The sequence below is a fragment of the Centruroides vittatus genome, unplaced genomic scaffold (genome assembly GCF_030686945.1).
Source record: "Centruroides vittatus isolate TY-2023 unplaced genomic scaffold, ASM3068694v2 contig_476, whole genome shotgun sequence".
NCBI lineage: Eukaryota > Metazoa > Arthropoda > Arachnida > Scorpiones > Buthidae > Centruroides > Centruroides vittatus.
Genome location: NW_027122268.1, coordinates 881,655 through 895,787, shown reverse-complemented (window position 1 = coordinate 895,787; position 14,133 = coordinate 881,655). Strand labels below are relative to the sequence as shown.

Below are 14,133 nucleotides of genomic sequence, written 5' to 3'. Positions count from 1 at the left end.
TTATAAGCATCTTTCTTATACACATTATAAGTTTTTTATTTGTTTCTTACTGTGTGTATGGCATTGTATCCTTTTCAAAACTCATAAAGTATAATACACTCGATATGCTTTTTATCCAGACATTACAACTTTATTTTATTCAAACAAATGTGAAGTAAAGGATTTAAAGTGAGCTTCTAAACAAAAAGTAAAATCTCACACTATGTAGGTGTATAAAATGTTAAATTTTTCAACTGTTATAATTAATTCGCACATCTATGTTAAGATGCTGCAGTCCATATTGTAAGCTTGCCGATTTTTAGGGGAATCAATTAATCCCGCATCAGGATGAACCTAAGGGATGTTTGCATGTGGGTGTGGCAGAGGAGACAAATAATAACAAGTGTTTTACAAAGTTAAAATCCATTTATTTTGTAGCATTTATGCTTGCATCAATGCTTGACAGTTCCAAATCTCAATGTTCCTTTGGAGTGGCAAAAGTTTGTTCTATTGGTTGTAGCCCTGGGGCAAACGAGACGGGATCTCTAGACGGATGCGGATGATCGCCAGAGATGCTGTGGCATCCTAAGAGGTTGACGGTGACACAATGCAATTTAAAAAGCACGACTTTATGCTTAATCCAGAGGAAGACTGTCTTTGACATTGAATTACCGATTTTTATAGTTTTTCTCCCACTATCCGTATTTCTGATTGGCCCCACGTTCCATTCCTTGGTTTCTGATTGGTCTCTCCTTTGTTTCCAGGTGAAAACTGAGTCCTGATTGGGTCACAAGGAAGGTCCGATTTGAGACATCTATTCAACACCTTTTCATCAACAATGCCTAGAGATTGTTGATAGAACCATAAGCCTTGCTCTCGTAATTTAGCACGTTGTTTGTGATTTCTGTCATTTTGGAACTTTGTCTTGGAACTTTAACAATCTTACGTGATGTTTTTCTATCCATCAAATCTTTCCCCTTTTCTGAAATTGTTTTCCTAGATCGACCATTTATGAGCACTTGAGTCAAAGTTCTACCTTTCCTGACCAACATTCCATCTGATCCATTGTCATTTGTTTTCACGTTGTGTTTGTTTGACAGTTACAGTTCTTTTCCTCTCCTCCCCCTTACATAACTAACATCATCCTTGATCCAACTTGACAATAGTGTTTTCGCTCCTAACATGTAAAAATTAAATTTTATTTTGATCCGTTCTGGAATCTCACAATATTGTGTGACCAATAAATGCAATTTGCATTGTATTATACAGTATTTAAGTGTTTTAATTTATTATTAGGGCATTTAACTGTGTTATTTTTATCTTAAATTATGTGTATTTGATGTTTTAATTTTATTAAAATGGGTAATATTCAAGGTCTGAGAATGGATTAATTCATTTTCCACTATTTCTAATGGGAAAAATTATTTCAGACTTTGAATGATTCAGAGTTTACATGACCTCCTGGAATGAATTAAATTCAAAGTATGAAGCACCACTGTACTTAAATACTAAGTCAGGAACCATAATAAAACTAAAAAACCTAACACACTTTTCTTCAGTGGAAAATGTTTAATCTGTAGACGTTTTTGGCTACTCCATTATTAGCCATTATCATGCTTTGAATGAATATTTTTGAATAGAAATCAATAAAACAATGAACAGACTAGTTAAATAGAAACAATCAGTGCCATAACTAGCCATTCCCGTGCCCTGTGCAAGAATTTAGACTCCTTAATTAATTAGGTTGGGAAAATAATAAAACAAATACATGCTTTTTGGGCCCTCTTGCTTCTTACTTTCCCTCTTATAATTCATATAATAGTAAGATGAATGTTATATAAGGATAAGACTGCAAATTGTCAGCAAATTGTTTTACATGTTTTTAATTGAAATTAAAAGTTGTTATTACTTTTATATTTATATATTAAGTTAAAATTTAATCCGTTAATTTTCGTCCGATGGCGATAATTATGTTTAATTAATTTTCTGAAGACAAAGTCCTTTCCGGAACATGGGACCACCATTTTTAAGTTCCAAACATTACACTTTTGGCGACTGACCTTTCCTTTTAGGCTACTGGCCGCCAAACAGTCCTTTAAAAACACAAACATATATCCAATTAAAAATATTAACATTTGTAAAGAAGCAGGAACTGGTAAAGTACGGACGTCTTCTATTCTCCATCATGCCTTCTTGGGGTTGGTTCGGCTTTTATCTACAACGAAATAGGCGCTGGTAAAATGTAGATGAGGAAAGCTACCCCCTGGCGACGATATTTTAAAATTATATTCGTTAATTTTCGTCCGATGGCGATAATTATGTTTAATTAATTTTCTGAAGACAAAGTCCTTTCCGGAACATGGGACCACCATTTTTAAGTTCCAAACATTACACTTTTGGCGACTGACCTTTCCTTTTAGGCTACTGGCCGCCAAACAGTCCTTTAAAAACACAAACATATATCCAATTAAAAATATTAACATTTGTAAAGAAGCAGGAACTGGTAAAGTACGGACGTCTTCTATTCTCCATCATGCCTTCTTGGGGTTGGTTCGGCTTTTATCTACAACGAAATAGGCGCTGGTAAAATGTAGATGAGGGAATTAAAATTTAATTTCAAATTTTATGAAAATGAAATGGAAAGTTTTTGAAATGTATGAAAAATCTATAAAAAAAAAAATAAATTATATAATATTTTATATTGAATTCAATTATATTGGCACTTATTATATGTTCCAAAGAATTACAGGATGTCCAAAAATTATCTGTATGACTTGTCTTTCTGTTATAATTTTATGTGTAATAACTGTTATGTATTACTTTTATGTATCAAAAATCAAACTTTGTTTAATTAACAGGGTAGACTTAGACCAGGTAGAATGTTATTGATAGATACAAAAGAGAAAATATTTGCTCGTGATGAAGAGGTAAAGTGTGAAATTGCTAAAAGATATCCTTTGGATGAATGGCTACAAAAGCAAGTAAGACATTTATATATTTTTACTGTTAAAAATTTAATGTCATATATAAATTTATAGTTTACAAAAATTAAATAATAAATAGTTTACTTTGTCTGATTTGCGAGAATCTCGTGTTTCTACTGATCCTGAAAGTGAAATATCAAACTTTGTAATGCCAAATCATTGTTCCATCTTACAAGACAGAAGACTTGTTCTTTTTGGATATACTATTGAGACAATCAACATACTTTTAATGCCAATGATAAAAAACAGGTTAGTATATTCAGTTATTATAAAAGATATTGAAATCCTTATTTAGTGAAAATATTTTGGTAGGAAAGAAGCTTTAGGATCAATGGGAAATGATACTCCTCTTGCTTGTCTTTCAATGTATCAACCTGTTATTTATGATTATTTTAAGCAACTCTTTGCACAAGTCACTAATCCACCAATTGATCCTCTTAGAGAACATATTGTTATGTCTTTGGTAAGTATGTCATTTATATGATCTTTTGTGCGTTATTTGTATACAGTATAATCTATTATATCTTTTAAAAATTAAATTTTAGTTTGAATTTAAGATATCTTTCTGAAAATTTCAATAATTTAAGCTGATTTAATTACATTATATTAAATTACAATACCATATACTATAACTTTTGTGGTGACTTCCATAGAGCGAGATCCACAGGGCATGTGAAGAAAATAACGTGAAAGGACCTAAGCATTAACCAATAACATATACACTTAACCAAGAGAGCAAAAATTGTTTATTACATGACACAAGGTCTGACAGCACACAGTACATGATGTACAGTCACAAGACTATATGGGTCATACAAATTTGATTTCCCAAATAAGAATGATTTTAGTTTTTTTTCGAAGTTTAGACAATGAAGAAAATTATTCACATTTTCAAGTCTATATTTTAATCCATTTTTCACCAACCACAGAAGTAACAGTTAAAAACGTTTGAAGATAAACTTCACGAAAAAACAAACAGTAAGTAGAAAATTCACATGATTAAAACGATATCAACGTCAGACCTTTCTATGGAAGGATCTGACGTTTATCGTTTTAATCATGTGAATTTTCTACTTACTGTTTGTTTTTTCGTGAAGTTTATCTTCAAACGTTTTTAACTGTTACTTCTGTGGTTGGTGAAAAATGGATTAAAATATAGACTTGAAAATGTGAATAATTTTCTTCATTGTCTAAACTTCGAAAATAGAAGATATCCAGAGTTATGTAACGACAATGATTTTAGTCTTATGAACTAATGGATTTCCACTGATGTACAGCCCTTTTTCCTCGATACAGTGCTTATACACAGTAGCCCTGCACAATTCCAAGATGTCATATTGGTTCCCACAAAGACAACAATAACACATACATACAAAACTTATATCCACATAACTAATCATCCTAATTGGATCCTTGGATAGCCTAATTCACAAATATATGTATCCCTCACCGACAGTCCACTGTACCAGCATAATGGAAACAGATCATTCAATTTCAGATTCGTTGATTTATCTCTTGGTTCTGAAGCTCCCCTTTTCCTTGTTCCTTTTTACATGTAGCTCATCTGTCTGAATTAAAGTTTTTCAGGCTTTGCTGCTGAGCTCTTGCTTCTTACTTTCCCAAAGAGTCCAAAAAGAAAAAAGTTTCTTGATGCAAATGTTTGTCCTTTTTATAATTCCTGCTCCCCAGAAGTTGATCACTAACACGTAACACTACTCTGGACCACTTATAAGGCTCCAAATATGACAACCAGGAAAAAGTGACATCTGAGCAAGGGATGAAGGTTTTCACAGACAGTACACCATACAAACCAATAAAGAATAACATGTATAGATAACAACATATATATATATATATAATGTTGTTATCTATACAAAAGGAGAGTTACAATACTTACTATTAGCATTCTCATTCAAAAATATTCATGCCTGAAGGATTTTGTGATCTGGCAACCAAAGGAAAAACTCTGCCTCCACGTTTGCATTTCTATATACTTATATTTAACTTTTTAATCAACATTTTCTTGTCTTTTTCACTGTTTTAGTTCAACTTGACTGTAATCATTTAATCTATGTTGGTTGTTTGACTCTCTCTCTCTCTTTTTTTTTCCTCCGGACTTCATTTTTCTGCTGAAGCTTTTTCCATTTTGTTGATATGTTTACTTTGTTTTGTTCATTTTTTTCCTTTCATTCATTGCCTACATTTTACAAGTAAGAGTGAATTTATAAGTGATAAAATTTATATGCCATAATTATTATTAAACAATTTATATTAAATGCAGTGTAATATATTAAAAAGCTCATTAAAACAATGGTTAAACATTAATTTATTTAATATTTTCTTAAAATTTCATTGTTTTTGTTAATTTTGTTTAATTTTTGTAGTTTTAGGTGTTATGAAGTTGGATCTGATAATAGAATTGAAAATTAATTTCCATTTCCATTATTCAGTTACCTAATTATTATGTACAGTGGAACCTCGGTCAACCAACTTAATTCGTTCCATGACTCTGTTCATTAACCGAATTGTTTGTTAACCGAAGCAATTTTTCCCATAGAAATTAATGCAAATACAATTTAACTATTCTAGCCTTTGGAATTTTTATAATTTTATTTGTAAAATGAGTTTTCTTTGATGAAAATATAGGAAAATGTAGTATCTATCATTACAGCAACAAATATGTAAACTTTATTTAATAAAATAGTGCTGTACATGCCTTTGTTTGTTGTAGTTGGCGGCAGAGTAGTGGAGATGTACGGAGCTTAATGCTTGGAAGGGAAATCCCTTCCATAAAAATATTGGGTAGCACTGCATTGGGAGATTCTTCAAGTCGCGGTCTCTTTTGATAAGGAACAAGAAAGTGGTCTAAAGTTGATTGTCTTACTCTTTTAATCAAAATTTTTCTAAAATGGATAATTTCTCGATAAATTCCTGCACATCATTCCATTTTCTGCAAATTTCCTTGATCTCAGCACTGGTGATTTCTTTCCTAACCTTCTCTTCCTCTGACGAATGCTCTTCTTGTAAGACTTTCACCTATTCTTCCTGCAAGGCAACCAACTCTTCTGTGGTTAGTTCATTTTGATGTTCATCTATCTACTCCTCCACGTCTGCATCATCTACCTCTAATTTTGACACAAAAATTCGTTATGTTCATTATCCGAGACAAAATTTTTGCAAAATAAAAGTTTGTTAACCGATTTGATCATTAACCAGGGCGTTCGTTAACCAAGTTCCACTGTATTAACAAAGATTACATTCTAATATTACTATTTCAAGATATTTTATTATTAGATTAAGATTAAACATTTGATGATGATTAGATATTAGATGATTAAACATTGATATCAATGAGTTTTGCACAAAGAAATAACTTTGTTATATAATACTGAAATACTTTAAGAAAAGAAACATCATAAAGTGATTTAGAAGGCACTTTAATGTCATCTGTTAAAATTTTAAAATTTTCATTTAAATATTACTAACAGGAGAAAAATTTTTAGACTGATAATTTACTAAATATTATATGCAAAGAATTACAGATCAAAATTTATAGTTCCTGAATTTTTTTGTAGTAATCTGTTATAGTTAGAGTAGGAATGGCAAACTACAGCATGCATGTCAGGAATAATTATCATATGATCTCTCCTATTTTTAAATATATCTTAATTTCAGTTTTTATTATGATTTTATATTTAGTTATTATCGTCCTTTTCGCAATCACCTTCTTCACATTTATTATAATTAAAGCATATTCATTTGATTTCTTTAAAATCATTATTTGAAGTCTAAAACTTTTGGCACATACAAACATTTTTAAAGATAATTATGCTTACTATGTAGCATAAATACTCAAAAAGGTTGGCCATCACTGAGTTATCAAATGGTATCTAAAAGGAGAACATGTTTTCCATTTTGATTTAAAGATATCTTTCTCCTGTCATCTCCAAAACATCAAAGACTTTGTTAAAATTAAGTAACTTTTATGAAATACAACGATTGATTTGTTTCTAATAAAAAGGTTGATTTCTTTAAGTTATTGTTTTACTTCAGTTCTATTCAAACACATCTTTAATGTGCTTCTTTCCAGAACGATTTTTCCTCAACTCTTAATTTTTTGTTTGGTAAGTGTAGTTGTAGCTAATTCAAACTTCTTTTTATCTTATCGTGTTACATACTTATCATAAAGAAGAGAAATGACTCCTGATTATAGTTATGTAGCCTGAAAGCACTTTAGTTTTATAAAAAGTTTTTGTTCTGAGAAAAGCAGATTGAATTGCAGTTATACAGTAATACCTTGGTTTTTGTTGACTTCGGTTATTGTCGGTTTCAGTTCTCGTCGATTGCCTCAGATTTCATCGGCGTGCCCAAGTGACCTTGCTGCTAATTTTGCGAAAACAAAGGTATTCATGCGTTTTCCAGCTCAGTGTGGCATTATTTCTCGTTTTGTGAGCATTACCCCGCGACAGCCTACCATTGGCCAACATTTCCGTTTCCCGAACACTGGGAGTTAGGTCGTGGGTTCGCACTTTGCCAGGACAGGCTGGTCATGTGGAGTTTTCTGGGTTTTCTCCACATCTGTAATGCCTGAATAGGAGCCAGTTACCCTTAAATGGACCTACCGGAAGGCATTATTCCTCTCGATACGACCATCATAAACGCATATAACTACTATTACATGATAATTACGTCACACTTTACCACAGGGCGATACAGGCTAGAAGCTCATGTCCAATTAACTTCTACAAGACTAGACATTACCCCACACGTCTAGCCAACAATTCCATTGCTTTCCTTTAGATTAGTTTTTTTTTATTAATTTCTTATTGCTTTTAGTATTTAATGCTATATTAATTCTCTATAAAATGCGTGTTTGGTATGTATTTTGGATTGTCTAGAACAAATTAATTCAATTTACATTGATTCGTATGGAAATAATTGCCTCGGTTTTTGTCGGTTTCGGATTTCGTCGATTGTTTTCGGACGAATTATCAACGAAAACCAAGGTATCACTGTATTTTTAAGAAATGTGCAATCTCTTATATAGATTTGATAAAAAAAATTCTTTAAAAATATATAAATATTTTTACCTTAAGTTTAATGATGCTTTGAAAAGCATCATTAAACTTAAGGTAAATAAATATAAACAACAGTTCTACAGAATAGAATTATTTATTTATTTAAAATTTATTAGAAAAGAACAAGTAAATTTTTAAAAAATATTTTAGTTTTAAAAATTTCTGTAATCACTTATATCTATTATTAAAAATTTATATTGACATTTTATCAGCATTTTTTTTTTCAAAAAAATACGCTGTAATTATTATTATGTTATAGTAAACTATAACATCTTTTTAGATATATTTATATTAATACAATGTTTTTAAGGCTTGTCCAGTTGGTCCTGCTTCCAATATTTTAGAACCTGGACCAAATCAGTGTAATCAACTTTGGCTGGAACAACCCATTCTCTCATTAAAAGATATAGAAATTATTAAAAGGACAAAATATAACAACTGGAAAGTAAGTAAATATACTATAGAACTTTAAACATACATTGTATTTTTTTTATTGGACCGAGTCATTTAATACACCAAGTAGTGATATTGAACTAAATAAGTCATTTAAATTAAATTTTCAAAATTTTTATTAGTAGATTTAGAAAAGTTTTATTATATTGGTAAACTCTTTTGATCATGTCATTAAAAAGAAGTTAAATGTAAACTGATATTATATATTAGTTTATTTTTTATATATTTATATTAAATTTAAATAACTTTAAAAAAACTTATTGTACTTTCTAAACAAATTTATAAAATTATTTAAGGTTAAAAATTTTTTTTTTGTGGAAATTTTAGAATTTATTCTTGAAACTTAAGACCTGAGAAATTTTATCAAAATATAGAATAAAATTACAGGTACTCCTTACTTTACGACCTATCTGCTTAACGACCACTCACATTTACGACCAATCGAGTTTCGACCTGCAATTCGGGGAATCCCCTTTCTCGACTTGAGTGTCGGTCAGTGGCAAATGGTGAAATGCGCACTAAGCGTACTATAATAGGCTTGCGCATACTATAATAGTCTTTTATGAATAAATTTGAAGTTCGTTGCATAATTTGTATAATTTTACAACGATCCTATATTCTTGGTGCAAGCTCCTCGCTTATCGACCAATTCGCTTAACGACGTAGTCGTCGGAACGGAACTCGGTCGTAAAGTGAGGAGTACCTGTACATAAATGTTTTAAGATAGTTATGATAAATTAATAACAACTTTAAATTGGAATAATTATCCCAAATTTCATATAACAATACTTTTAATATTAAAAAATATGTTAATAATGTATTAATAATTGAAAACATTTCATGTATAACAGATTCATATATAATAATCAAGAAACAGTTTTTAGATATTTGTTTATAAGCTTAAACCTTAGTAAAAATATCACTTGATATCATTTGAAATATTATCAACTGACATCATTTAATATGAATTGTTTTGAATGGATATTTCAGACTATGAAGTATAAATACTGTACTTACATTACTGTAATTTGAATATTAATTGATATTCAAATTACAGTAAAACATTTCTAAAATGAACAGGATTGGACTGGTACAGCAGGATACCAGGTTTTTTCCGGTGGACTATAGTTGTCCAATAGCCCATCATTAAAAAATTTATTACAAGATAATTATATAATAATAAAACACAGCACTAATTTTTTTGAAATTTTATATTATTTCTATAGCAACAACCCCATATTTATCTCTGTTAAATTATTGCTTGGCTGCAACTTGTGAAGAACTATTTAAAAGAATATTTATTTCAGGAAATACATGAAGAACGTATATACATTATTGATAATAAAAGAAAACTCTGCGTATAAGTTTTTTTAGTTTTTCAACTTGCATAGAAATACTATTTTGTTGTTTACTTATCTAATAAAAATGTATAATTTTTTAATATTGCTTTAAAAATCAATTCTTTAAATATTTCTTCAAAATATCGATGAGACTTCGTAGGTTAAATCTGAAGAAGTTAATCAATGTTTTTTTTGTCTGGACCGCATTTCATCAGACAAAAACTCCTATACATTGGCAACATATGGTTGGAATGGGAGGGGCTAAAGAGCAAGCAAACAGAAAGAAAGACAGTTAGAAATGCCTTAGGGGACACAACATCAACACTGCATAGCTGTATGTCTAAACATAAAACAGGTTAGTTTACTATTGTGTAAATATATCCAAATAATGGAAGTTGTAATAATAGTTGTAATATGTAAAGTTGTAATTTTACCGTAATAATCGCTGTAATAATTGTATTTATACCAATTTGTAGAAATGTAACACCTGATGAGGGGTGCAAGTTACACAAAAAAATCTTGCACCTGAAATGCATAGTGAATAAAGAATAACGAAGATAACACTCAGAAGTTTTTATCTCTGATGAAATGCGGTCCAGACAAAAAAGACATCGGTTAACTTTTTCGGATTTAACCTATGAAGTCGCATCAATTTTTTTGAAGAAATATTTAAAGAATTGATTTTTAAAGCAACATAAAGAAAACTACACCGTTGATATAATACATATCTATTCTTATAATGTATAATTTTTGCGAATCAGTTTCCTTCCTCTTAATTATTTTAAATATATTGATTCAATTTAGCAAAAAATAATTAAGAAGCAGTCAGTAGTGAGTGCATTACTTAAATGTTACTGCTTAGTGATACATTTTGAATAAGCACAGACATGTTTTAAAGACATCATCTCAAGTAGTGCCATATGATTGTGATTACACTTTATTCAATAAATTTTTCAGTAGACTGACTCTATAAAGTCGACCAGCGTTGAGTCATGCTTATTTTGTTATTCTCACTTCCGTAACCTGTTACCGGTGCATTACGTATAAAAAATACAATGGATGACAAATGTTTTTGAACTATCGCAAAGTTCTTCTTCAGGTCAAATAGTTTTGGAATGCTTGAAAATCGAACATAAAGATTTAAAACGAAATCAAATGTCATCCACTGTAGTTTTTATATGTAACGCACCAGTAACAGGCTACGGAAGTGAGAATTTTACTCCGGTGTTGAGGTAAAGATAAACTCTATATTTTGTTATTTTGAAAAGGATATTGATGAAAATAGAAAATGAGTAAAAATAGCAATGTATTGAAATATGTGTTAATACACTGTGTTTTTAATTAATGTATTAATTTTATATATATATACACAGTAGAGCGTCATTTATCGAAATCAATTGAAAACTGGGGTTGTTCGGATAACTGATTTTTTGGATAACCGATTATGTACGAAAAAATATATTAACCTATCCGATGTTGAAATTTTTCTCCGTTGCGTGTCGCTTTGTGTTGAATTTTTGTTGATTTTAAGCCTAACGAAAGTTTTTATAATAATAATCGAGGCTATTGTATCGTTAAAAATTATTTCTTTATTTTGTAAAAACAAAATAAATATATTGAAAAATATAAAAACAAAAAAATTATACTTTAGAAGTTAATCTAGTATCAAAAACATTCGATTCAGAACGACACAGTCCGACTGGAAAGCTTTCGGTTAACCGACGTTTTGGTTGACTGGTTTTCGAATAAACTACACTCTACTGTATAATATCTTATATGTATATTGCAATAATGGCTAAGGACCTATATTGTAGCATTACCCTGGGCCTAATTTTCTGTTGAGTCTGATCGATCCTAAAAATAAATAAGAATTGTATTTACACTTAATAAATATAATTATTGTATATAAGTAAAGATGGAAGAGTTTAATTTTATTATATAACTTTAATAAAAGTTTTTTTTATATGTGTATTATATTTTTGATGCATTTTTCAGACAAAAGTTATTGATATTATTTATCCAGTCAAAGATGATCCAGTCAATGGTCTGTTAATTGCCCTAAACCGTATATGTCAAGAAGCTCTTTTTGCAGCTAAAGATGGTTATCAGTTAATAGTTTTGTCAGATCGAAAAGCAAATTATAATTTAGTACCAGTTAGGTAATATAATATTTTTTAATAAATATATTTATTTACATTTAATTTTTATTATTTGTGAAAGAAATTCTTTACAATAAATAATATTTTTTTGTTATTTATTTGTTTTGAAAAATGTATAATTTCAAAATTTATTCACTTATTTTATTTACAAAATTTGTAGTGCATTATTAGCTCTGGGAGCAGTCCATCATCATCTTATTGCTGAAAGACAGAGAATGAAAGTGGGATTAATAGTGGAAACAGGTGAAGCAAGGTATTTATTTTAATTAATGAAGCAGTTAAAAAATATCGGATATATTGAATAATTTTAATATACCTGTAATATAACATAAAATCTTTATTATTTGTAGGGAAGTGCATCACATGTGCATTCTTTTGGGTTATGGAGCTGATGCCATTTGTCCGTATTTAGTATATGAAATTGCTGCTGGATTAAAAAATGAAAATTACTTTTCATTTTCTGAAGAAGAAATATTTGAAAGATATGCTGAAGCTGTAGGAAAAGGAATATTAAAAGTAAATCTTATTTATTTTATGTTCATTTATATTACTGATTTAATAGGAATTAAAATATATTTATTTTTCGAAGGTAATGGCAAAAATGGGAATATCAACTTTGCAGAGTTACAAAAGTGCACAAATATTTGAAATTATTGGATTGGGAAAAGAAGTTGTTGATAAATGCTTTAAAGTAAGTGTTTTTGAGTTATGAAATTTATTAAGTTCTTAATTTGATTAAGTTAATGTAATTGTTTTACTGAAAAATATTTGAACTTTTCAATTGGAACCTTATCCAGGTAAGGTTCCAGGAGTTTACTCCTGGCTTTTGCAGGTTTTACTGTGTAAGAATTTAATTATTTACTGTATACTATTTACCTTATTAACAAAACTATCCTTTTTTTATTTTGTTTCTTATTTTAAATTATCTGTTGTTATTTATTGTTAATAATTACATTATTTATATTAATCTAAATATTTTATAGAATACACCTTCCAGAATTGGTGGTTCAACATTTCCAGTTTTAGCATTAGAAGCATTAGAAAGATATCGTATTGCATTTAATGATCGAGATTGTGACAACTTAGTTTTGAGGAATCCAGGTTTTTATCATTGGCGAAATGGTGGCGAGAAACACATAAACGATCCTATTAGTATAGCTAATTTACAAGTATAAAACTTACAAAATTTTCTTTATGTAATGTAACTCAAATTGATTTTGTTTAATATTTTTAAAGAATAATGATAACATTTAATCAAAATTTATAGGAAGCATCAAAATTAAGCAGCCAAGATGCATATGATCGTTTTTCAGAAAGTACCTTGGATGGTATTAGATCTTGCACAATCAGAGGACAATTATGCCTCAAGTATTCTAATAATCCTATTGATATTTCGGAAGTGGAAGAAGCTAAAGAAATTGTAAAAAGATTTGTGACAGGTTTAGTATAAGAAAAAATAGAATATACTTTATTTTGTATTTTTTAATAGTTTTATATATTTAAAAATTTTTTCAGGTGCAATGAGTTTTGGAAGTATATCAATTGAAACACATGAAACATTGGCTATAGCAATGAATCGTTTAAAAGGAAAATCAAACACAGGTGAAGGAGGTGAAAACTCAGATCGTTGGTTAGATAAAGATCCTGATAATAATAGAAGATCTGCTATTAAACAGGTTTGCTGTTATAAATAATAAATAAAATCTAATTTCTTAATTTAATAATATTAAAAAAATAAAGTAAATTAGTGAATTACAATAAAGCAAATTTTTTTGCTTTTTTACTTTCTGCCTTGAGGGCACTAAGAGGGTCTTTTTCAGCAAGACCATTATGGGTTTGGCCAGGCCCACAATGTGGCAGCTGAATAGTGAGGGATAGAGCCTAACATATCCAGACAGACCACCTCTTCAGATTCACTCCTGGATCCCCAGAGCAGTAGACTGCCACCTTAAATGTTCAGACATCTGGTTACCAAACAAAGCAATTATTTGGTTTTGTAAAGTTTAGTTTTTCTTGTAACATAGTGTTAGCTCCCTGGAACTAAACTTTACTCCCATGATCCATTAGAGAGATCTGACCTCTGTGGGTTTAATAACCAAGGATCAATAAAAGCTAATATGGAAAAAATTAAACGATTAAT

General features: G+C 29.6%; 1 protein-coding gene across 3 annotated transcripts in view; it reads left to right on the top strand.

Annotated features, from left to right (window-relative positions):
• LOC136977827 (uncharacterized) overlaps positions 1–14,133 on the top strand; it is a 115,953-nt gene that overhangs the window by 25,857 nt on the left and 75,963 nt on the right. For all 3 annotated transcript variants that reach the window (XM_067273408.1, XM_067273407.1, XM_067273409.1), the window contains 11 exons: positions 2,838–2,960; positions 3,043–3,212; positions 3,276–3,426; positions 8,352–8,486; positions 11,830–11,993; positions 12,154–12,246; positions 12,344–12,509; positions 12,583–12,684; positions 12,977–13,162; positions 13,261–13,432; positions 13,509–13,669. In XM_067273408.1, coding sequence (XP_067129509.1) covers positions 2,838–2,960; positions 3,043–3,212; positions 3,276–3,426; positions 8,352–8,486; positions 11,830–11,993; positions 12,154–12,246; positions 12,344–12,509; positions 12,583–12,684; positions 12,977–13,162; positions 13,261–13,432; positions 13,509–13,669 — 1,623 coding nt within the window. The remainder of the gene's footprint in view (positions 1–2,837; positions 2,961–3,042; positions 3,213–3,275; positions 3,427–8,351; positions 8,487–11,829; positions 11,994–12,153; positions 12,247–12,343; positions 12,510–12,582; positions 12,685–12,976; positions 13,163–13,260; positions 13,433–13,508; positions 13,670–14,133) is intronic.